The sequence below is a fragment of the Leguminivora glycinivorella genome, chromosome 2 (assembly GCF_023078275.1).
Source record: "Leguminivora glycinivorella isolate SPB_JAAS2020 chromosome 2, LegGlyc_1.1, whole genome shotgun sequence".
NCBI classification, from domain to species: domain Eukaryota; kingdom Metazoa; phylum Arthropoda; class Insecta; order Lepidoptera; family Tortricidae; genus Leguminivora; species Leguminivora glycinivorella.
This window is the reverse complement of record NC_062972.1, coordinates 32,487,664-32,514,217: the sequence shown is the minus strand read 5'-3', so window position 1 is coordinate 32,514,217 and position 26,554 is coordinate 32,487,664. Positions and strand designations below refer to the sequence as shown.

Below are 26,554 nucleotides of genomic sequence, written 5' to 3'. Positions count from 1 at the left end.
CCTTAGTTTGATGTTGTAGAATATCAAGTTTTATTTATAAATATCTATAACAATCTGGGGCATTTATAAAATTGTATGAATACATTTTAACGTTACTCGCGATAATTTTTACTATAAAAATTAAACAAAATTTTCCCTCAAGTCTGTCGCATCGTCACTTGGTTATCCAGAATCTGGACATTTTCCTGTTCAAAGTTTGACTGTATGGTAAAAATCAGTGTACACTGCCTAGTACGGTGTGACAGGCACCCTCAACTGTCGATGTCGCTCACTTTGCCTATTAATCACCGCTGAAAGCAAAGTTTGCACCTCGTTGGCTGCTATTGCTTTAAATTTGTTTGCCCCGGCCCCAGCTGACTTGGGAATTATGGATTGATGCTTAGTCATATGACAGTGTAGGATGCTAACGAATTTTGAAACAACTGAAGGGTAATTATATTTTTTTAAAGCTGTTTTAGTTTCCAAATGTCCGGGACCCCATGGTCCTGCGATAAACGAAAGACATACAAATAAATAAATATGGGGGGACACAGATCAACCTAGCCCCAAACTAAGCAAAGCTTGTACTATGGGCGCTAGGCGACGATATACATACTTATATAGATAAATACATGCTGACCAAACTCGTGATTCACCCACAGACCTCTCTGTCGACGTCTCTTTGTTATAGGACAAGTTCCCAGAAATGCCAGTACTCTTCCGCAATTCCTCGCCAGAATGTTAGACCCAGTGAAACTTATAACCGTAGTTTTAGCTTTTCTAGAAAGTTCCATTGTGCTGCCAACATATATTAAGCCGAGTCAAAACAATAATAGCCCCTATCGAATTCCCATTACAAGAGCGCTCATAATGGGCATTACGCCGTTAAATTGCACAGAACGGCCAGTTCGGTGCCGAGCCAAGGCTATTCAAGAAGCGTAGCGACATTGTATTTGTAAAGATCTGTAGTGGAACTAACAGTTTAAGGGTTTTCCCAAATGCCGCGGCAGAAATCGACGCGAAATTGACTCTAGCCACCAAAAATCGCTCATTAATATGAAGAGCTTACGCGTCGCCATCGCTAAACGCATCCGTACGCTCATACCTACTAAAGCCCGCTCCAGACTATGCGCGCGAATACCGGCGCGACGCCGCGAACGCTAGTGTGGAACTTTCTGCGTATCGAATCCACACTCGCGTTCGCGGCGTCGCGCCGTGATTCGCGCGCATAGTCTGGAGCGGGCTTTTTTTTTTAAATCTAGCCTACAATGGTGTCCCACTGCTGGGCAAAGGCCTCTCCCCTTAACCTCCATGACTCCCGGTTTAGTGCCTCTTCCGGCCAGTTGGCGAGGAAGGTGTCTAGGTCATCCCTCCATCTTCTCCTGGGCCTGCCGCGTCCGCGCTCTATTTGTGGCATCCACTTGGTGGCTACACTAGCCCATCTGTCAGGATGCATGGGGCAGACGTGACCAGCCCAGTCCCATTTGAGCCTGGCAGTCCTCTCGCTGACGTCGGCAATGCGGGTTTTTGAACGCAGCGTGGCGTTCCGGATACGATCGGTCCTCTTCACACCTAGGAGGGGGCACTTCTGGAGCGGGCTTTACGAGCGATTTTTTCGGCGAAAGCAGATTCCGCGTCGATGTGTTTGGGGAGACCATAACTCTATAGGTACAGCTCGTGAGATTTCAAAAAGGCCTTGGGTTTTCGGTTGACGTCGAACGTAGTTGCAAAATGGACTAGTTTTATACCTGAATGATCGCTCTCAAAATCTGGAGGACGTTTTGAAAACTCATTCACTAAGGGCCAGTTGCATCAATCATAGATAACAGACACGTCAATATCACGCAGCAGAAGTGTACTTGTTTGGAGATTCCCAAACAAAAAAAGCCAACGCTAAATTCGGCGTCAGACGGTTTGGACCAACCGACCATAAGTAGCTAAGTTCTAACTGACAGAACTTACCGTCGGAAAAATTGATAGTCACTGGGCCTTTTTAGCCTCTAGGCACTTACAAGGATGTAGCATTTCAGAGCCAACATTGATCAGGGTCTCTTCTCCATCTGACTTTTCTCTGCCTGACTGTAGATAGTATCAATTTTAGAAGACATCATAGACAGACAAATTGAGCCTATACACGTCCCACTGCTGGGTAGGCTCAGGCTAATAATCCCCATGCTAGCCCAGTGCGGTTAGGAAAACAAATCGAAAATAGTCACCCAACATAAACTGCCGTGTGATGTTAGTTTCTCGCGAACCACTCAAGCTCCGACCGCGTACTTATTTGATAAACTGTAAGGACCCGGCTGAAGCGACTTGCTCTTAGCTCTGTACACTGCGGGACACTGAAATTGTCTCAACTCGAGTGGTTCTTGGAAATGCAGCGGTGAAATACAAGGGGTTATAACGGGTGCTCTGTATTTTTAGTGTATTATACGAAGATAACAGGTATTTTGAAGCTCTTCTCTACTGAGTATTAAACCTTTTGATATTCTATCTCACTGGATATCTAGGATAATGGTACAAATGGTACGATGTTCTTAAGCTAAAAGTTTTGTGTGTTGATGTTTCAAATTATTCTTAGGGCTCTTTTTTATTTTATTTCAGACTATCTTTATCCCGCGCCTTCGCTCGCTTTAGAAAGAGATAAAAAGTAGCCTATGTCACTCTCCATTCATTCAACTATCTCCACTTAAAAATCATGTCAATTTGTCACTCCGTTTTGCCGTGAAAGACGGACAACAAACAGACACACACACTTTCCTATTTAACAATATTAGTATGGATGTACAACTGTTATATGGAAATCTTAGCTTATTTCAATTCCATGTCTTATTTAAATACAGAACAAAATTATTCAAATATTATAATTATCGTTCTATTCATTACCACAATATGGGTACTTTTATTCTTACGATGAAATAAATTGAAATCACGTTCATGAAATTTAGTAAGTATTTATATAGTATTAAGTAACTGACTATGTTGTAACTTGTACTAACACTTTAGCACCTAAGTGAAACAACAGTAATGTGATGAAAGGGAGCCTATTCCTGCCAACAAATGGTTCTACAGTTTGGCGGAAAGTGTTATGTAAAAAAGCTGTCTCACTTTTATTCAATAAATAATTTTTATTTTTTCATTTCCTTTTTTACATGATACGAGGAAAACAGAACTGAATACATAATTGTTTATTCCTGAAAGAACTAAATCGTTTTCTCGTAATGAGAATTAAATGTTTCTACGAAATGTACTTCGAGCGTAAACAGTGTAGGTACTAGTATTTTATTAAATATCTACTCTTAAGATTCTTGGATTTCTATGCAAAACCGGTCATTTTAATGTACCTAAATGAAATTTTTGGTTAGATATCTTGCTTACTTATTTCATTTTTAACCGACTTCAAAAAAGTTGGGAACTATTTTTATCGTACTTATTGCAAATGTAGTGGCCACTGTAATGTTGATGCCGTATTAATTAATACTACGTCGGTGACAAACAGGCATACGGCTCACCTGTTTGTAAACAGCAACCATACTGAGAGAAAATACAACCAGTTTTCATGTTCGTTCAACAAGTTTTTTGGTTAAAATAGCGCCTACGTGCTCTTTGGTTCAAACAACAAGCTACGTCTTGTCATTTGAATCGGCAATATATTTAAATCAACAAGTCGATTTTATAAAAACAACCTGACACATATTGTTTTAAACATATGTTTGGCTGATTCAAATGGATAAACCGCAACAAGTCGAACTTGTTAAATTCACAATGCAAATTTCTCTCAATAGCTAATGATCAGCTTCCGAGATGCACTCTCACAACTTTAAAGGGATCATTACCTAGGTCACCTTTAGAGTCTTGTTCTAATACAGCTGTCTGTTTTGAACTATAATTTAAAAAAAAGCATTATCTCAGCCTAACAATAATATAATTTTCATTGTCCATATTGACTTGTCCGCCAGTGTCCGGCAACCAATTACCGCGACTGCAACAGTTTGATTGCGACCGCCGCTCCGTTTGTATCGCGTTTGTGCGACGTCATTATCTATCATAGACTTCGCAGTATGGGAGTGTCATTATAACATCAAGGATTGTTAAATATAATGTTTATTTTGACACCAAAATTAAGAAATCTAATGGAAAAATACAGTTCTACTAAGTATAATCCATACTAGTAGTAGTTTAAGTATGTTTATGTAAGTCTATTTATATTCTCTTATATGTGTATGTTTATTCAATTTGTGTGTTGGAAATTAGATTAAGTATGATTTTTCATTTCGAAGCACCTACTCTTTCTGATTATGTTTTTTATTTCCGCTACCCAAAGGTTGTCTGGTAGAGATCGCTCTTTAGCGATAAGACCGCCTGTTGTCTGCCTCTATTTATAATCATTTGTTTTGTCTCCGCTGTATCTTTTTTCTGTATCTCTTGCTGAGGTGTGCCAATAAAGAGTATTCTATCTATCTATCTATCTATCTAGTATTATAAATGGGAAAGTCTGTGTGTCTGTTTATTTGTCCGTCTTTCACGGCAAAACGGAGCGACGAATTGACATGATTTTTTTAAGTGGAGATAGTTGAAGAGATGGAAAGTGACATAGGCTACTTTTGGTCTCTTTTTAACATTCCGCAATTTTCAAATTTAACGAGAGCGAAGCCGCGGGAAAAAGCTAGTTACTAATAAAAAAAAACGAAAAAAAAGAAACATAAGGAGCATATAAGTATATTCTAATACATCCTATTCGAATAATTCTTCTAATAGTAAGAACTGAGTTGTCCCGCTCTGGTACGATTTCAATCCGTGCTAAAAGTTCTTCAACCAAAATTTTAAGTAATTATTCTATTGTACCGCAATCACAGATAGACAACTTTTGTAAGGTTTTAGCTAATTTTAAATTCCATAATTAGGGTACAAAATTACAAATGTGTGGTTCAAGTCTTGTGCAGACAAAGTCACACTAATTTAAAATTTTCAAATCGATGCACTGATTTTAAGTAAATTTTTAAAAAGTCCAGAAAAGTATTGAAAACTTTTTTTTTTTTAAATAAAACACAGTAAAACGTACCAAACTTTGCTTATTTTATCCATTACACATTGGTATGGTTTATTTTGGGAGCATAATGGATTAGAGAGAACTCATTACTCTGGCTGCAATGCATCTGAATTTGACAATTTTTCCTGTATATTCCAAATACTTTTGTTCGTAAACTAACAAAGCAAATCTAACATACGTACTCATATTTCCTATTGAAGTTTCGCTCTACAGATAAATTGCTTTCACGTAAATTAAATTCGAATGAAAAATAAAGAGTTCCTGAAAAAATACCTTGACTACTAGCAGAATTTTGATATTTATTTGTTATTGGCGTCCGATACGATGTTTGACGCATTATTTTCATTTGAAATAGTTGATTTTGTTACAAGGTAGCAAAATGACATTATTTACAGCGAGGGCGTACATTCAATTCTGAATACAAAGGATTCTATAATTGAATGCTGAGCTTACGAAGGATTAAAGTGTCAACGCCTAAGGTGGAAATTATTTGAATACCATGTGACACTTATTTGTGAGTGTGCATGGGAAAACGTCCCACTTTGTCGATTGCTATAAAGCTGCTTTGTCAATTTATTCATATACAGATACAAGTAAATCTCGCCTTAATGGTAACCGACAAAGTGGGACGTTTTACTAAACACAATCACATTTCTTTTGAAATAACCTCGTCCTTACACTTTTCAATCATTATTGTAAAAATTGTAAATATTCTGTCGTTTTATATATTAACCCCAGGATCTTTATCACTAACAAATGGCGCCCAACGTGGGGCCGGAACCCACGACCCTGCGCTTAACAGTCTCATGCTCATTTGCTATCATTCTACCTATCCTATGCTATAATTTGAGATAGTCGTGCCTGTCCAGGAATAACATTGTAAGACCCAAGATAATTTTTAATACAAACATTGTATCTTTATTTTATTACTAGAAAACATCAAAAGCTCAATCTGTTTTTAATCAAGTACGCCGGAACTTACGAGCCTATGTGCAAACAAACATTAAAATGATCCAGTTCGGTGTGACAGCCAACCATTCCAAGTTCAGTTCCTAAGGTTAAAGTTCGGAACTTGTTTCCACCGAATCACAATGTTCCGGTTATAACATTTCCACCCGATAGTTTATCTTGTTTGCCACTGGGCCCGAATGGAAATCTTACTAACTTAGGAATATCCTTAGTTCAAGATATTTTTGTAATACCTACAGTTCGTTCTTGGATACCTGGGTGTAAATTGGATTACTTCTTGGATTGCTGATTCTGCTGAATATGTGAAACGACATTAGAAGTTCCAATTTAGGACCAGAGGGTACGTAGCCAAATGCATAAACGCTTACAATAATATCATGATCGTAGATATTTGTGTTGCTATTCCGTATAATTGATGTGACAGAGCCAGATCGCGTTTAGATCGGTGTCTGGCGACTCTAGCGTCAACGATTGTCAAGCCAGCTACTCCTGCAGATAGAAAAAAATAAAGATGTCCCACGTATTTCAAATCCATCAGCATAGTAAACTTGGTCTAATATATGTACTTAAGTAGGTTGTCTGGTAGAGATCGCTCTTTAGCGATAAGACCGCCTGTTGTCTGCCTCTATTTATAATCATTTGTTTTGTCTCCACTGTATCTTTTGCTGAGGTGTGCCAATAAAGAGTATTCTATCTATCTATCTATCTACTTATATTGTTTTTGATGTTTGTCTACCTCATGATGTTGAAAAAAATGAAAAAGGTTATCAGCGTCTATATCCCTAGCAATATAAATCCAATGAAAATAACCGTGAATCATTAGTAAGTAGGTACAGTTGCAACATATTTGATGGGACAATTAAATATGTGGCAATACCTTAGCAAACGTAGTTCTATTTTAAAAGTATCTTTCTTGTTATTGATCATCATCATCGTCCTTGCGTTATCCCGTCATCTGCCACGGCTCATGGGAGCCTGGGGTCCGCTGTGACAACTAATCCCAAGATTTTGCGTAGGCACTAGTTTCACGAAAGCGACTGCCATCTGACCTTCCAACCCAATGGGTAACTAGGCCTTATTGGAATTAGTCCGGTTTCCTCACGATGTTTTCCTTCACCGAAAAGCGACTGGCAAATATCAAATGACATTTCTAAGAACATTGATACGAGCCGGGGTTCGAACCCGCGACCTCCGGATTGAAAGTCGCACGCTCTTGTTATGATCTATCTGTATTCTTTGTGCCTTATTTACAAGGAAAAGTGATAGAAGTAACTTCGGATCAGTACGGAGTGTAAAGCAATTGACACGTCAACGTACCCTGGACAAAATCTAGCGCAATTACCCTAAATACGCCATTAAAATTCAGTCTTATTTACACACACGATTCAAACTAAAAGCCAATAAATGCATAACCACTGCACTGCACTCGGCTTAAATCAGATTTCGTGTGAATACTTCAGCGGTCCCCGGTGGCGGCGGTGTTATGTGGGGGGATTAACTCGCGCTGCCCAATTCTCGAACATTTTAACTAACATACTGAAATTATAGTCAAGGTATTTGGCTCATTTATTCCTGAGTGAATTTTAACTTGGAGGCAAATATTTTCGAGTAATATCATGTTTATTGTCAGATCAGCTCCGTGTCATTATATTATTTTGTCATCCGAATCCTAATTCGGAAACTAACATTAATTTAAACAGAGGCAAGTTCAATTTTGCAGCAAGGATGCATAAAATATTGAAATACTAGCTGACCGTGACACGTAAATATATGCAAATAGATGAACTTGTTTCTTCTATCTAAATCTAGTTCTGTGGTGGAGCCTAACGGCTCAGCCACGACATCGGTCTAAGCGCGACAGCGGGGAGCGGCGGCCATACATCGGAGCGAGACACAGCGATGGGACTTTTCATTCGCACGTATGGCTGCCGCTCACCGCTGCCGCGCTTAGACCAATGTCGTGGCTGGGCCGTAAGAGACTACAAATATAATAAATACTCGAGAAGAGGATCAGTAACAGCTTCCAAGGGTTTAAGAATTTTAAGTACGTATCATAAAAGGACAAGGTAAACAAAAGCTTGTAAAAATACACATGCACCAAGTTTCACCAAATTCCAGTTATGCAACTTCACGTACAAACTGCAGTGCATAAATTAGGCCATTAGGCAGGCAGCGGACGATTTACCCGGCGGTAATAAAATTATGCTCGTGTAGCATTACGTTCTAGACGTCATAACAATATGAGAGCAATTTGCGAAGTAACATGGCAATATAATAGTTTTGATGCTCTCATTATTATTTCGTTGTAGCTTTTAACGGTGATGTTTGCGTGGTATTAGTAATGGGTAGCACCTGATGAAAAATAAAAGCAAAAAGATCAGTTTGAGAAAATGCTTACATCATTTAACAGGCGTAGCTTCGACCATCTCACTTTTGAGGTGGAAGTGAGATAATGTTTAGAGTTTTAATGAATGAATTTCGGGATACAAAATAAGCTACTAGAAGAGTTATAAGTGTAGTTGTTAGATGGCTTTAGCCAACGTAGTGATAATATGTGACCGAGTGAAAAAAGAACGTTTGATGAACTAGGTGTTACAATGTCAACATGTGTTTTTAAAATATACCCTTTTATGTGTATGTTACACATAAATCAGTGTGCATTATAATTAGCGTAGGCCAAAATATCTCGGCAGATAAATTTGACCCAATTTCCGAATAAGCTAAAATATTTTATGCATAAAGTAAATTGGATAGGCATAAAATATTATGATCACATTCAACTGATCTGGTCATAAAAATAGCAAGCATAAGTCGTGGGAAGTCTGTGATAACATCGCAAACTATTTGTTTATTAATTTAGATTATCAGTTTGCCAAAAAGTTTGAGTTATTCATTTGTGTCATTTTTGTTCTCGGAATCTTTAGTTACCTATGGAAAGAAAAGTACAGTCATCAATAATGGCTCGTAATAAAAATGAAAAACTTCCAGATCCTTCCAGGATAAATCCGAATTTAAAATACCAAGTCCCAAACTCCTTACGAATCTAATCGACTCCGCGGGGGCGAACGAAAAGTGAATGATAATACGAATTGTTTGCCCTTATTGACTGCGGCGCTTTTAAATTTGATTGGTCGGCACTTCGAATATCATTTGGGAGGAAATATTGGAGAGTTGGAGGTTGCACGTTGGCAGTCAGCATTTGTTGCTACTTTGCTAACTTTGGTTTTCCTTATTGCTTTTTTCATCACTGTTAATTGAATTTGTCTAGTGGAACTTGCAGACTTTTTAAGTCAAAATTTAAATAAGTCTGCAGTCAGCGTTTAGTAACTACTTGGTTTCATTTACTAGTAGATACTATGGTGTTAGTTATTTCTTCAGTATTATCAAAAGAAAAGAAATGACCATAACATCTTTCAAAATATTTTCAAGATTTTCAGTACCTAGGACCTAAGTGTCATTTGCTATAACTACTTAAATACAATATTTTCAAATTAATGGGTAATGCGTTTTTGCTAAATAACGCTTATAACTGTTCTGTGAACTTTGACCGTGACCTTTAATATATCTTTAAAGGTCATAATAGAAATGCATAAGGTTAGGCATTCCAGATTATTAATAAAATAACTTATTATCGCGAATGCTACATCTGTGCTCCAATACATCTTAATAAATACAATACTATTTTCTTTTGAAGGCATACAACCATATGTGTCAGTCCTCAAGGTCAAATATCTCAAGGTCAACAACACTTTTGTTACCTTCTAATATTTACTAAACTGTATAGAAACCATTACACCCTGGAATAACGACTAGAACGCACGCAGGTCATAAAATATGAACACTAGGTTTACATGCCTATTGGGACCTATGGAGAAATATAAAAGTCTATTTTATTTTAGCATTTAAAAAGTATTTTTTACCACACCAAATGATAAAGGCTCTCTTTGCTATTCGAAAACACATAGCAAAAGGGCATCTTATCCACAAGAGTGCAAAGTAATTTCATACAAATTTTAATTTGGTATATTAAGCTGTCTGGCTAGATTTTACATAATTATAAATGATGATTTTGAATCATAAATATTAAATATTTCGTTTTCTTTCAACCCCTTACTTGCCAAGAGTGGCACTGAAACTTGAGTAGTTTCATGTGCTCTGCCTACCCCTTCATGGGATACAGGCGTGATTGTATGTATGTATGTAAATATTAAATAAATTGATAAATTTGATTTAGTTTTTCACTCAGTGGCAAAGTTTGTTTAACCTTCGCGTCTTGAAACCACTCCATTCCACCCACTCGCTACGCTCGCGGTTCAATATTGGAATGTTCGCTTGCTCGGGTATCAATATTGGCACGTGCGGTTATACAACAACTTTGCTCCCATGTGAAACAAAGAACTATTGTTACGGAGCTGTAAGTCCCTGTTTTTGACACATGACAGCGGTCCACAAAACGTAAACTCGCGCGACCTAATGAAGTTTTAAATAAAATCCTGTAATAATATTTAAAAAAAAACAAGTCCTTAAAACAATGTTTCGCTCACTTTAAACATAATCTAATTCATGTTACATTTTTGCGGATCTTCGTTAGTGAGTATTTTACGATATTAATCATCTAACACGCAGCATTTACTTCTTATGTCATTTATTCATTTTTAGGGTTCCGTAGTCAACTAGGAACCCTTATAGTTTCGCCGTGTCTGTCTGTCCGTCCGTCCGTCCGTCCATCCGTCCGTCCGTCCGTCCGCGGATAATCTCAGTAACCGTTAGCACTAGAAAGCTGAAATTTGGTACCAATATGTATATCAATCACGCCGACAAAGTGCAAAAATAAAAAATAGAAAAAATGTTTTATTAGGGTACCCCCCTACATGTAAAGTGGGGGCTGATATTTTTTTTCATTCCAACCCCAACGTGTGATATATTGTTGGATAGGTATTTAAAAATGAATAAGGGTTTACTAAAATCGTTTTTTGATAATATTAATATTTTCGGAAATAATCGCTCCTAAAGGAAAAAAAAGTGCGTCCCCCCCCTCTAACTTTTGAACCATATGGTTAAAAAATATGAAAAAAAATCACAGAAGTAGAACTTTTTAAAGACTTTCTAGGAAAATTATTTTGAACTTGATAGGTTCAGTAGTTTTTGAGAAAACTACGGAAAACTACGGAACCCTACACTGAGCGTGGCCTGACACGCTCTTGGCCGGTTTTTTAGTTTTGAGAGAGAGTCTGTCATTTCGATTCAAATGAAGTTTCAGTGAGTTGATAGAGATCGTATATTTTTTTATTGCATGAAAATGTGAACTTACAGCTCCGGGACAATATTTTTCGAGTTTTGTGAATTTTGCAGTGAATTTTTGTATAGAATACAAGCAGTACAAGTGCTTACAATAAAATACAAAAAACCCCGCCGAGTTTTTGTGAGAAAACAACGACCATTGACTACTTGAAAATGTCGTATTCCATTTGAATTTTATTCTCTACAATATTGTTTTTTTAAATATTTTATTAAATATTACATTGAAATAACAGGATATGTATTGCAGAAGTATGGGGGCAGAGTCAAAAGAATTAGTACTGTATTAAAACAATCTTCAAAGGTTGAATAAATTGTGAACACCGAAAGTAGCTAGTCGCCATATTACAACATAAATAATTATTACGAAGTTACAATCGGCCTAATTGGAATAATTATTAGAGAATGGCTTGCAATTTTAGAAATAAGAGTTAATGATTCACTCTCAGTTTCATACCGGGATAAAGACCGTGATTACCTTTTATGATTTGCTGTCGGGCTCTCGATATTTCGGCGCATTTACATGTATCATGGTCACGGGTAAAAGTTTAGTAATCGCGGTTTATAGCGGTCAATATAAGGCTTATAAGCAGGAAGCGTACTTTTCATGCCGATGACATTAATCTGACGTCACGCTCCGTATAGGGTGATCCCAAATACTTTTATTGTAAATTATTAATCATTAGTCGTCAATCATTTTAATCGTGTACAAATTACTTCAAATACAGTAGTCCATTTACATGTGGCATAAATAATACATACTTGAAATGTGAAACGTGAATAAAATTATTTGATTTGTTTTTATAAATAGATTTAATTAAATAGTATTGATAACAACACATTACAATAAAGACGTAGAAAAGAGAATTTCTCTCTAACGTAAAGCACACCATCCTTCTTGCATTCATTACCATGCAAAGAAATTCATAACTTAAAATGATTGATGACTAATGATTAATAATTAACAATAAAACAATTTGTGATCACCCTATATGGAGCGTGACGTCAAATTGATGTCATCGGCACGAAAACTACGCTCCCTGCTTATAAGTAAACTCCATAACACAACGGTCTCGCCGAACGATGCGTTGTCTTACTCAAAACCATTTCTAGTAATTCTTATTCGAATAGATTATCGTTTAGAACCATTACTATTCCATTCGACAGAGTTATTGCCTATAGAGGCTACATACTTTATTCCAGACATTTATACTCAAGTAAACATTGAACTTTACAATAAAGAAGGGCGTAAGTGCCGACAGTTTTAAAACACGATATGTCCTTTTTATTCTAACCTTTAAAAAAAATAACCGTTTTATGAAAATATACAGCGTGAGGGTGCATTTATTTATGGATTGGGTCTAGAATTATTTTGGTTGGTGGAGTTTTCTTTGTTGAAAGCTATAAAGGTAATAAGGCCCTATACAATCACTTATTACAAGAAGGTCGATCAGTCTTTAACCTTAACATGCCCTAAATAAATGAGTACTCATTCTTATTAAATTAAATTAGTTGTCTCTGATTTTTATTATTTATTTTTTCTCAATTCTATTATTGTTTCATTATACGATGAATTGTCACAATTTTTTTTAACTTGTTTGTTTTTGATCAAGGATACAAATAAAGTTACCTGCTCTGTGGGCCCTGTAGGTACCTTGATAATCACAAAAATGTGCGTAGGTTAAGCTATGAATGAATAAAGTAGCTTATGCTCGGTAATGTTCGCCGTTTCTATATCTCCTGACATGGCACAATCGGTAGGATTAAAATTTTCTGTACACAACTCTAATTTAAATTTTCTTTTCAGCCTTGCCGCGGAAACGTGTCTCTGCTAGAAGAGGACATATGGCGTGAGCAGCAATGCGCAGCTCACGACAACACCGCTTATGGCGGCGAGCTGTTCCACTGGCGAGCTCATAGGGATGACGCTGAACCGTGTGCACTGACTTGCAGAGGGGAGCCGCAGCATGCGTTGCAAACTGAGCCGGTAAGTGTGAGAGAGATAGATAGCTTTATAGTCTTTAGAAACTCCACAGGCTATTTGAGGTAGATAGGTCTAAGATTGTAAGACGACATATTGACAAACAGTACAAATGACAGCACTGCTTATGGTGGCGAGCTGTTTCACTGGCGAGCTCATAGGGATGACGATGAACCGTGTGCACTGACATACAGAGGGGAGCCACAACACGCGCTGCAGACTAAGCCGGTAAGTGTGAGGGAGATAGATATATACAGAGTGGGGCCTGTAACCAAGGTGAAGAATTGAACTGTAGGCTATTCTCCTTATACTGATCAACATTTGTTCGGCGACTTTTAAAAATAACTTGTATTTTGATTTTTATTACTCTTGAAAGTTTTTTCTAAGAGGTAATGTATTGCGAATTCTGTTATGTCTAAAGTGTGACACACAACGTCAATGACAACAATAATGGCGTTCATTGAAGCTGATATTTATTTTGTATGAAAAATTAAAAATTTAAAGACTTCATAATTTTTAAAAGTCACTGAACAAATGTTGATCCGTATAAGGAGAATAGCCTACAGTTCAATTCTTCACCTTGGTTACAGGCCCCACTCTGTATACTGAGCCGGTAAGTGTGTGTATGTAGTCTTTAGACTCCACAGCCTATTGGCTTTGAGGTTGACAGTTCTGTTAGCAATAAGCAGCGCACGGCAGCAAACATACAGTATAGATTAGATTAGATAAGATTAGATTTGTGTTTTATTTTATTAGTTACAATTTTGAAAATGTTATTACTAAAAACTTAAATCTATGTTAAGGCCCTCTACAAAGTATAGGATCTAAGAGAGTATAATTTAGGTGCCTAGTTGATTAAAACTTTATAGGCAACTTACTTACAGCTAACTAGGATCCGGCGTAACTCTTAAGTCAATCCTATTAAAGCACTTTGGTTCTAAGGCATCCTAGGATACTGAACTTTTCTCTTTAGTCTAGCTCATTAAAGTCAAACTTGATGATACGTATATTATAAGTAACTAGCTTTTTTCTGCGGCTTCCCCGCGTATTAGTAATCTCTTTTTCGTTTTTTACAAACTTTGGACCCCCATTTCACCCCCTTAGGAGGTGAATTTTGAAAAAATATTTCTTAGTGCTCCTCTACACCTTTCAAGGAACCCACGTGCCAAATTTGGAATCTTTAGAATCAGCGGTTTCGGCTGTGCGTTGATATGTCAGTCAGTCAGTCAGTCAGTCAGTTTCTTCTTTTATATATTTAGAAGATGATTTGTGTAAGGTGTCCCCAATATTTATTGACTAAATTTTCCTGCGGCTTCACCCGCGTAGTAATCTTTTTTCCCATACAAACTTTGGACCCCCTTAAAAGGTGAATTTTGAAAAATCCTTTCTTATTGCTCCTCTACACCTTTAAAGTACGTGCCAAATTTGAAATCTCTAGGACCAGCGGTTTCGGCTGTTCATTGATATGTCAGTCAGTCAGTCAGTTTCGTCTTTTATATATTTAGAAGATATATAAGTATTATAGGTAACATAACAAGAATGAGATTTTACTTCCGTGACTTTGCATTTGGCTACTGTAATTCTCCTTGTTTTATTTATATGGTCGAGAATGTCATGTAGCATAAACCTTAAGTCACTGTATGTTCGTTTGTTGTCTAATAAAGATATATATTTCCTTAGTATAAAAAAAAATAACTTTATTTAGCATTGTGTAGTACATATATGCTTACAGTTAATGGTAAAGTTATAAATATCGTGATTTATAACGGTTACATAAGTTATAATTATAACTTTATGGTAACTGGAATGAAACTTTGAGTAAGCGGCATCTGATCCCCGTACTAGTAAAAACTGTATCACGGTGGAACAGGATTCCCCTTGTCGTTGTTTACATTATTCTTTAACTAATGTTAATTAATGTTATAGAAATACAAAGTACACTGACTTTACTGTTAAATTTGTGGGTAAATTAAAGTTAAATACAAAATAATAACTACTTAAAAGTAACGAAAGGCTCACGACGAGGCAGAAGGACGCATGTCACTAAGGAATAGTGATAACATACGACCCTCTGTCGCGGCGCGGCACGGCGGTGCAACTAACTAGTAAACAAGTAGTATACACTGAGAGAAAATACAACCAGTTTTCATGTTCGTTCAACAAGTTTTTTGGTTAAAATAGCGCCTACGTGCTCTTTGGTTCAAACAACAAGCTACTTGTCATTTGAATCGGCAATATATTTGAATCAACAAGTCGATTTAATAAAAACAACCTGACACATATTGTTTTAAACATACGTTTGGCTGATTCAAACGGATAAACCGCAACAAGTCGAACTTGTTAAATTCATAATGCGAATTTCTCTCAACACATGTTTAAAGATTAATTATAGTATTAACTTAATAGTTAATTATGATAACTTGCTATTGCTATATTAGTATAATTCTACAAATGATAGTTAATCATTGAAATGAAAGTTTAAAACTTGATAAATGACAGTTTTCATATAGATTGTAACATTTTCGTGTAACTGCGTCTAAATGTAATACTAAGCGTAAGCCTTCAATTTGCTTCCTATCACGACTTCAATTCGCCACCCATCCGAACATTGGTACGTGCTTTTTGTGACCCACTTACAAGAACTTTAAAGACGTGCCCAAGTCCTGTGATCATCGTAACGTTTCTACACATCACTTAAAGTTAAGTGTAAAGTGGGTTCACCGGTAGCACTTGGAGTGCCTCAAGGTTCAATTCTCGGTCCCTTCCTGTTCTTAGTATACATTAATGATCTACCGAAACTAGTGCAAGATAAACATGATATAGTGTTATTTGCTGACGACACTTCTCTTATATTCAAAGTTGACAGAAAGGAAAGCAGCTTCGATAACATCAACGATGCACTGTCTAGCATAACAGACTGGTTTACGGCGAATAACTTACTTCTAAACGCCAAGAAAACCAAGTGCATCAGATTTGCGCTTCCGAACGTTAAGCAGGTAAATAACAGTAAGATCCAAATGAAAGGTGAAACGCTGGAATTTGAAGATCGAACGGTTTTCCTTGGAGTCACTTTGGATTCAAAACTGCAATGGCATGCACATATAGCCACTTTAGCTGGCAAACTTAGTTCTGCAGCTTACGCAGTAAGGCGAATCAGACAACTAATAAACGTAGAGACGGCCAGGCTGGTATACTTTAGCTACTTCCACAGTGTTATGTCATATGGGATCCTGTTATGGGGAAAAGCTGCAGACATTCAGGCTATTTTTGTGCTGCAAAAACGAGCTGTCCGTTCAATCTACGGATTGGGCGGTCGAGCATCTTTAAGAGAAAAATTCAAAGAGGTGAATATCCTTACCGTTGCCTCTCAATACATATACGAAAATATTATGTATGTTCGGAAAAATATCCACGAATTCAAGCTTAACAGTGACATCCATAACTATAACACAAGGAACAAACATAAACTTGCTGTGACCGCCCACCGTCTCCGTAAGGTTGGTACGTCTTTCGTCGGGAACTGTACACGTTTTTATAACAAAGTACCAACCGATATAGTGGATTTGCCATTTGACAAATTTAAGGCACGCATTAAGCGTTTGTTGTTATGTAAGGCGTACTACACTGTGAAGGATTTTATAGATGATAGGGATGCCTTTAAGGTGGTTGCTTGTCAATAGATGAATGAAGTCGTATATATTTTTTCATTTTCTCTGCATTGTGTAATTAAGCATACTAGTGTTCAATTGACGTATGAGAACATATTCTCGTCTGATTATATTGTTTTTATTTAAGTTTAGTTGTGGACACTTGGAGACCTTATACATCTCCAAGATTATGTGTTTAATGTTTAATGTTTATCTTACTTTAATTTTATTGTATAAATCTATATTTCCTTCCTTTGTAACATACGAGCACAGAATATAGTGTCTTACAGCTATGTTTTATTATTTGAATATTTAATTTAGCCTGGCAGCTTAAACATGTCATGCACACTTAAAAGTCTTTGCTGCGGTGGCGTCGTTGATCGGGTCGCCACCTTCCCGAATAAAGGTTGAGGGAGGCGATGGCTGAGATATGCGTCATACTCGTGAACGGGTGCCGTCTGTGAAGACCGGTCTGTTTAAGCTTACTGGGGCTGTTATAACTTAGTAACTTTAATTCTAATTTTTATTAAATTAGGACACTTTGTTCGGTTGTCGTTTGTTTCCTTTCTTTTAGTGAATATTTTAAATATATGATTTTGACTCATGGAGACCATATACATCTCTAAGGAGAATTAGATTAAGTAGATATACATTTTATTTTTAGTTGTGACATTTAGAGTCATTTGCACCTCTAAAGTAATTTTAGACTTTTTTTTTTGTATTTGTACTTTTTATATTAAAATTTAGTGTAGTTCTTGGTTGTAATTCGACATTTAGAGACCTTCTACATCTCTAATTAATTGTATAGAGTTAACTTTAGTTAGAACTTAGAATTAGTATATAATAGTATCAATTGTAATTTCAACTCAATTTTAAATATTTTTTTAAATACCTATGTACATGTGACGTGTAAAAGTGCCCCTGTGGCCTATTTGCTAAATAAATTATTTTGATTTGATTTGATTTGTAAAAATATTGGTGTATAATAAATCAACCAACCACCCTACCATCCAACGCAATAAAACGTCGAGCTCGAAGACTCACGTCTTCGAGCTCAGCAGGCAAGGCAGGATTACATAGCCTCGAGCATCGCCGTCGAGTTGCGTATTTGTCCGTTTTCTACTGGATACATTCTGGAGAGTAGCCGCAGGAACTGCATGACTTGGTTCCACCTTCGCCTTTCCATCACCAGGCAACCAAGCGCGGGGAGCGGTTTCACCCTTACGTTGTCGACCTACCTTTTATTCGCACGAAGAGGTTTGCCTCTTCTTTCCTAATACGAACTGCCAAGGAATGGATCATATTCCCCTGATCTGTATTCCCGGCCGAATACAATCTGAGTGTATTTAAGTCAACTTCGGCCTTGTCGTCACTTTCCATCAGGTGTGACTAAGGTCAATCACTGGCCAGTTTATAATTTAAAAAAAAATACACATATTATCTTATCTGGGCCTTTACGGGTACAATGCGACCCATGGGGATCTTTTATGGAACTACCCCCTATGATCTCAACATCCTTCAGCTATTCAGGTGCTGCATACTCAAACTCATATCCAATCCGTACCTAATGAAACACCGGAGCAAAGTACCATAAGCATAGTACCATACTTTATCCGACAACTTTATGTATGGCCAAAGTATGTATGTATGGCCACATGTTTTTGCACTTGACTGTATGTGTACCATACACATCGTTGACAAAATTTTAACTTCATCACAGCCACCCAATGGTCACTGTTACGAGTTACACTAGGTAATCCGTATCGTGGTCTTTGAGCGGCTTATACAATTAGCCGTGTAGCCGCTCAAGAGAATTTTAGAAAAGGTTAGAGCTTTTGCGATAGCGAATACCTAGTTCTTGAGCTTCTTAGAAATACATTAAGGACGTCGTTTTTTACAATCATATTTTTAAAAGTTCGTTCTAGATTTTAATCGATTTATGCTAGCTTTTGCCCGCGGCTTCACTCTCATCAGAAAGGGATAAAAAGAAGCCTATGTCACTCTCCATCCCTTCAACTATCTCCACCTAAAAATCACGACAGTTCGTCGCTCTGTTTTGCCGTGAAAGACGGACAAACAAACAAACACACACACTCTCCCATTTATAATATTAGTACGGATAGCATCAAGTTAATAGCAAACTTTATGACACAAAAAACTGCAATGTTCCAATTACCATTTTCGAGAAAATCTGAAGATGGAAAACCATACTAATATTATAAATGGGAAAGTGTGTGTGTCTGTTTGTTTGTCCGTCTTTCACGGCAAAATGGAGCGACGAATTGACGTAATTTTTTAAGTGAAGATAGTTGAAGGGATGGAGAGTGACATAGGCTACTTTTTGTCTCTTTCTAACGCGTGCAAAGCCGCGGGCAAAAGCTAGTTTGAAATAAATGTGATAAGTTGATGACCTGATAAAATAACGCAACGTCTTTTTTGCTCAAGTTATCTCAATTATGTAAATTTAAAGTTACATGCTTGATGAAAGAAAGCTATAAAAACTTTGCCAACAAATCAATTTTTCCAAACTGAATACTTAAACAATCCCTGTCAATCTCGATAATATCTCAAGGTAATATCGTATTATTTTAACTGAACATTTTATTTCAGAGTACATCCCTTGACGAAGAGGATCGTGTGGTGGTAGCGGTGTTGGCAGCAAGAGTGTCTGACGGAACCAGGTGTCGACCGGGCAGTCTGGACATGTGCATTGATGGACGATGTCAGGTAACAGCTATTTCTAACCGACTTCAAAAAAGGAGGAGGTTCTCAATTCGACTGAATGTTTTTTTTTTTTTTTTTTTTTGTATGTATGTTACTCGATATCTCCGAGAATCGTGGACCGATTTTCAAATTTTTTTTTTTGATCGAACCGGTAATACCCCGAGATGGTCCCATTGGCACCAAGTCAGGGTCTGATGATGGGATCCTGGAGAAATCGAGGGAACTCTTCAAATGTTATAGGCACATGTAATGTTTTTAGTCTATTTTTCAAAGGTACACCAGTATTTACGTCTGATGGTAATAATTTTATGTGGCTGAGCTGATGATGGAAGGTCAACTCCTCAATGGTTAGGAGTTTAAGGATAATTCTTTCACTACTGTACATGTATTCGGACTGATACATATAATATCACTAGGAACCACTAAAAATCAACTGAGCTGATGATGGAAGGTCAACTCCTCAATGGTTAGGAGTTAAAGGATAATTCTTTCACTACTGTACATGTATTCGGACTGATACATATAATATCACTAGGAACCACTAAAAATCAACAATAATAATTGATTTGTTTATAATTTGGATGTTTAGCTTATTGCAATACGATAAGAAATCTGAATTGAACGGTTTATTATTTTTGGCTTTTTAGTTTCTCCGTGTTTTGTAACGCGCTTATTTTAGAAATAAATGACGATCACGTCACGTTTACAGATGAAGTGCGAAAAGGGTTTCCTTCGGAAACGTTCGTATTTGTCATGCTAGTTCAGTCAATGTCAGTACACCTTGTACCGAGACTGACTGAAATAGCATGACACGTTCGTACGTTTCCGTAACAATACGAAGGCAACTCTTTTCGCACTACATCTGTATAATGCCTCATACTGTGTAAGATCTTCCTTGTGACTGAGGGTCATGATCACAGTGCGTAGTCGAATGCACAAACTCTCACGAAACGCTCACGATAATATCTCGTTCGTAGCTATCTATCTCTGTCGCTTTTGCGTATTGGCGCGACAGAGCCAGACTACATTTCTGCGGCGTTACGGTGGCGCTTCGCGTCTCAGAAATGCCATTCGGCTATGAGGCCAGTTCAGGTACTTTGTGCAACAATAAGGTTTATCTAAACTATAGATACTCGTACTACAGAATGCTCTGGAGAAAGATTGTGTTGTTGTTGCGATCCTATCTGCATGAGTGTCTAAGCTTATAAAGATGTAGATGGGAGATGTCATGTAAAACCAACTATTTATTTTAGAATTTAAGTGACTTGTGTGATTTTTTCGTGCCCTGATGACTGAAGGTCATGATGACAGTAGTTCAGGGGGCCGATTTTTGAGTCTCACGGCGTTCAAATTCAGAAAATTGTCACTGAAAATAATAGGCAATTCACCGTTTTCAACCGGTATTTTAGTGACAGTGAGACTCAAAAATCGGCCCCCTGGAGTTTGTGCAACAATAGCTTAAAAACTGAAACATAGATCAGAAAGATCTGGAAGAGGATCCTGTTGTGGTAGCAGTGTTGGCAGCAAGAGTAGACACGGAACAAGGTGTAGGTGAAGAATGCCGGACGAAATCAGAATCGGACCGGTCGAAAAACGTGTCGACCCAAGAGTATACCAAAAAGAAACAGTTTTTCAAGAAGCCTGTGTGCTTTTACTTTTTAATCTTGCATCAAGCAATGTTTTAATAAAAATGTAAACTTTATAGTGCTGTTGACAAACTATTTCGGCGTGAGCGGGCATTAAATTTTCATTGTAATAAATACTTGAGTGTTTCAAGCAGCCGCCACGTTATTTCATGGGGCCAATAATAAATACGCTGCAGTCTGAATACTGCAGAATAGTAAATGTGCTATGTACATGATTATTTAACCTACAGGCCAGGGGGGTTACCATGACGTGCTAAAGCCGTTCAGTTTAGGTTGTGAGAGAGGGACGGAGCTATGTAACTGCTATAGCTGTGTCCCTTTCTCTCAACCTAAACTGAACGGCTTTAGCACGTCATGGTAACCCCCCTGGTATCTATTTTGGACTGTTTTATCTTTAGTGTGCTCATTGTAATTTCTAATTATTACGGACGGGAGAACGACACATAAAATGTATTATATCGTCACTACTTTTAAAAAATCTCGTATCTCACGCTGTTCCTCAAAGTTAAAACGCAGTAAGTCTAATATGCATTCCATACATACTTACTACAATTTTCTTTTCATTGACAGACGAAGATACAAGTTTTTTTAAAAGTAGTGACGATATGTATTGTGACTAGTTAATTTTTTTTCTATAAAACAGCTTTGTCCTTTTTGCTAAAAACTGTGATTTAAACCTTACGAATAGTGAGCTCCAACTTTTCTTTGATATTTTGCATCTATTTTCAGTTAACAAATAACTCTAGAATATAATTTAATTATACCAACATATATATGAGGAATTTTACCCTTTTTCTGACGTTCTGGGCAAGCTGCACTTGCCATCAGACTCACTAAGTGACTTTAAAAAACATGAAACGCGCGAATTTAAAGTTTTACCCATTTAATCATAAAAAGTTACTGAACTGATGATTAGTTGAAAAGTGTTTTGTCCCTTTCTCACAAATACATAACTCCACATAACAGAAAGGGGCAAAACATTATTTAACTAATTAGTATCTTTTTTATCAACAAGGAGGTTATAAAAGACCGATATCTTTATTTTGTAACAATAGTCTTTACGGCCGTTCCCGAACTTTTTGCCCAAAATAATCCCATTATACCGGGAACGAATAGCTCTGTCTGAGGTCTGCGCTGAATATTTGATGCCTCACTTTGGTTCAATTTATGGGATGAAGCGATTTAATTTTGCCATTGTGGAAAAATAATCATAATTATTAGGTATCTTGAAGTCTAGACACGAAAGGTGGAATTCCTTGCCAGCGCTTATATTTCCCATCCCAGCAATCTTCTAAAGAAGGGTGAATAGGCACCTTCTGGGCGAACTCCATCGCAGGCCACGTCTTCGCCTTGGCTTGTCTGTGGCTAAGAGTACCTAAGCCCATTTATATAAAAAAAATAGTGAGGGGTAAAATTTGGTGCATAGTCGTCAAATACGAGTATACAGTAAAACCTTATGTGACAAAATATACAATCGATTAATTTCTTCCACAACCAGACTTTTATATGCTGTCCAAAAAAGTTGATGATCCGAATGTTGGCTGTAGAAAGCAAACGTCTTTAAAGATTTTTTTATCCAGAGGTGATGCTGAACTTAACATCGTTATCATCCTACTTGCGTTATCCCGGTATTTTGCTACGATTCATGGGAGCTTGAGGTCCGTATCCAAAACTTAATTAATATACTTGTGCATATTACGCATACATGCATCATGATACACTATGACAATACACACTATGACAAGCTGAAAATCAGCGCTGCAGCCCCCATCCTGGGAGCACAATGCTGAGCTTGAGCCTTTTTGCTGACACACATGGTCTTTTCTTTATGGTACGTATTGTTTGTTGGTATTGTTTATGTTGATGTGTGTTTGCAAATAAAATATTTTTCTTTTTTATTCTTCTGCAATCGTTGACGCTAGACGCCGCTCAAAACGCAGCCTGACGCTGTCGTGCAATTACGGAAGAGCTATAGAGATAGTTAGTTAGCTACGATGACAGTATTATCGTAAGCGTTCTTGCATTTTGTCTTCATACTCTAATCTCAATTTACGCTCGAATTGACTTGTAACAGACGCTTTTATTGATTCTCTCTTCACTCCCGCCTTCCTCTTGTAACTTGAATCAATGCACCAAAATGCAGTAATTTAGTTAGCTTTGCAGCCACAAATAAACAACGCTTGCTTTAATAATAAAGTTACGTTGTGCCTCGTCTAGCACGGCATATGCAAGGTGCCGCTTTGAGGGTAAGAAAATCGAACCTTACAAGTCTAAATACTAGATCTAAGTTATTAGACAATTCACTTGAAAGTTTTATCAACAGGTTTTAATAACAAGCCGCGTACGTATAGCCAACATCATCTACATAATTTCAGGCGTTAATCGCCCACTGCTGAGCATAGGCCCCGCAGTTTTTCAAATATCGTCTATCCAACGAGCCAAACGGATGCCAGGCGCTTCTTACATCTGATAGCGGCCACCATTCTGTCATTTAGCAACATATATGATAATGGCTTATTTCACTTATTTGTATCGATGTTAAGGAAACGTAAATGTTGGTCGCTCTAGTATATCTGGGCCATTTTTTTTTTCAAAGTTGTCCACCCCACTTTTTTTGTAACATTGGTATTTTTTACGCGATTCATACTCAGAATCGCGAGGTCTTTCCATCCTGATAGGAGAAAAAAAATGCCCCAAGATTTCCATACAGACCTTTTTCAGACCTTCCGTTCCGTTACCGCCATACAAAATGTATGAAATAATTTTTAAGAAAAAAAAAAACCGTCGCCTTTCGGGTTCTGGTGAAAGTTACTTGCGAATGTTGGATTATGTAGAAATGTGTAGGTATTTTTTAAAACTGCTTTTAATGCTTTAATTATTAGATGGCAACACAAATGAATATACGTATAACGTTAAGGTTTGTGGAGTTTCCTCAATTCCTCATGAATCCGATATATTATATTACTAGCTTTTACCCGCGGCTTCGCCCGCGTAATAAAAGTATTCATTAAGATTTTCATTTGGATCCTTAGGTTTCTCTGTAGGTATATTTATCTGCGATTATTTCGATTGCACATAATACTTTTGCTTGCAATGATTGTAGCAATATTACACATCGACCACAGCGTAGGTAATTCTATATACGCTGGGGAAACTTTTATAAACATCCCACATAGCCCGTATTTCGACACTATGATCGGTGGGTAAAAAGTACTTTTTTCTATTATCCCTTAAAATTTTTTACATTTTGCTTATACTTATCGCAAACGTAATCTTCAAGCAAGCAAACAACGATCGTCTTAGAGCACATTGATTGTAAGAGACCGCCGACCGATTATCCGTATCCCTCTAACGATACCCATATTATCCGTATCCGTATCCGTATCCGTATCCGTATACGTATCCGTATCGCTATCGCTATCGCTATCGCTATCGCTATCGCTATCGCTATCGCTATCCCTATCCCTATCCCTATCCCTATCCCTATCCCTATCCCTATCCCAATCCCAATCCCAATCCCTATCCCTATCCCTATCCCTATCCCTATCCGTTATCAAGATGTTCAATGATTTCTTATCAAGTGCTAAAATATAAAGTTTCATGGTTTTATCTTTTAAAATTAAGAAATCCCATACAAACTTTCAACCTCTTTTTCAACCCCTTCATCCCTTTTTTTTCGAAATAAAAAGTAGCCTATGTTCTGTCTCAGGGTCTAAAGATTGTCTGTTCCAAATTTCATCAAAATCGGTTGCGTGGTTTAAGCGGGAAAGCGTAACAGACAGACAGACAGACAGACAGACAGACAGACAGACAGACAGAGTTACTTTCGCATTTATAATATTAGTATGGAAGTATGGATAAGAAATCGAAGCTTGACAAACTTTGACTTGAAAACTCAATATGCTTAACAAACATAACTAAATAAATAAATGTCACTGTTCTGAACTTAAAGGCATGCTTTTCTTACAAAAATACCAAAGTCACTTATGAGTGTGCCGTTCAGATTTGAGGAGTACGGTTCTGACTATCATCAGCAGTTCCAATGCACCAAATGTCACTGTTCTGGACGTAAGTGCATGCTGTTCTTATAAAAATACCAAAGTCACTATAAGCGTGCCGTTCAGATTTGAGGAGTTCGGTTCTGACCATCATCAGCAGTTCCACTGTACCAAATGTCACTGTTCTAGACGTAAGCGCATGCTGTTCTTTTAAAAATGACAAAGTCACTATAAACGTGCCGTTCAGATTTGAGGAGTTTGGTTCTGGCCATCATCAGCAGTTCCACTGCACCAAATGTCACTGTTCTGAGTGAAAGTGCATGCTGTTCTTATAAAAATACCAAAGTCACTATAAGCGTGCCGTTCAGATTTGAGGAGTATGGTTCTGACCATCATCAGCAATTCCACTGAACCAAATGTCACTGTTCTGGACGAAAGTGCATGCTGTTCTTATAAAAATACCAAAGTCACTATAAGCGTGCCGTTCAGATTTGAAGAGTTCCGTTCTGGCCATCATCAGCAGTTCCACTGCACCAAATGTCACTGTTCCGTACCTAAATGCATGCTGTTCCTTTAAAAACACAAAAATCACCATATGTATGCCTTTCAGATTCGAGGAGTTCCCTCGATTTCTCCAGGATCCCATCATCAGAACTGGGTTCTGAGAAAAATGGAACCAATCTGTATTTATATACATTCAATCAAAAAAAAAATTTTCAAAATCGGTTCAGTAACGATGGAGATATCGAGGAACAAACATTAAAACACACTGTCCTGTCCACAATGAACAAACACAATGACATTGTGTCCTGTGAACAAACTGTCCTCAGTTTGGCGGAATTGTTTCCTGTAAAATAGTTGTAAGTTTCTTGTTATAAATAAATATTAAAAAAAAAAAAAAAACATACAGACGACTTGATAACCGTCCTTCTTGAGATATGAGGCGACGGTTAAAAATGATGGTATGGTAAAAAAACCTTTGGACACTTTTTTTCTCCTATTAGGATTGAAAAAGCTCGCGATTCTGAGTGGAAACCACATAAAAAATTTTCCAAATCTAAAAAAAAAAACAACTTTGAAAAAAAAATGGGGCCATTTTTTTCAAAGTTGTTTTTTTTTAGATCTGAGAGTGATAGAGAGATACAATACAAAGCAGTTCGCTGTCGTAGCCTAAGCTAATTGTTACCTTGGCCTGTGCCTTGGCTAAGTCGACAGGTTGGAAATTAAATATGAATTTGCTATGTATTAGAACCTTGGTGTCA

At 37.3% G+C, this 26,554-nt stretch overlaps 1 protein-coding gene across 1 annotated transcript in view; it reads left to right on the top strand.

Annotated features, from left to right (window-relative positions):
- The window catches only part of LOC125239451 (protein madd-4), a 699,588-nt gene that overhangs the window by 573,170 nt on the left and 99,864 nt on the right, over window positions 1-26,554 (top strand). Inside the window, exons 6-7 of the mRNA XM_048147057.1 lie at window positions 13,104-13,283; window positions 19,535-19,651. Of these exons, the coding sequence (XP_048003014.1) occupies window positions 13,104-13,283; window positions 19,535-19,651 (297 nt within the window). The remainder of the gene's footprint in view (window positions 1-13,103; window positions 13,284-19,534; window positions 19,652-26,554) is intronic.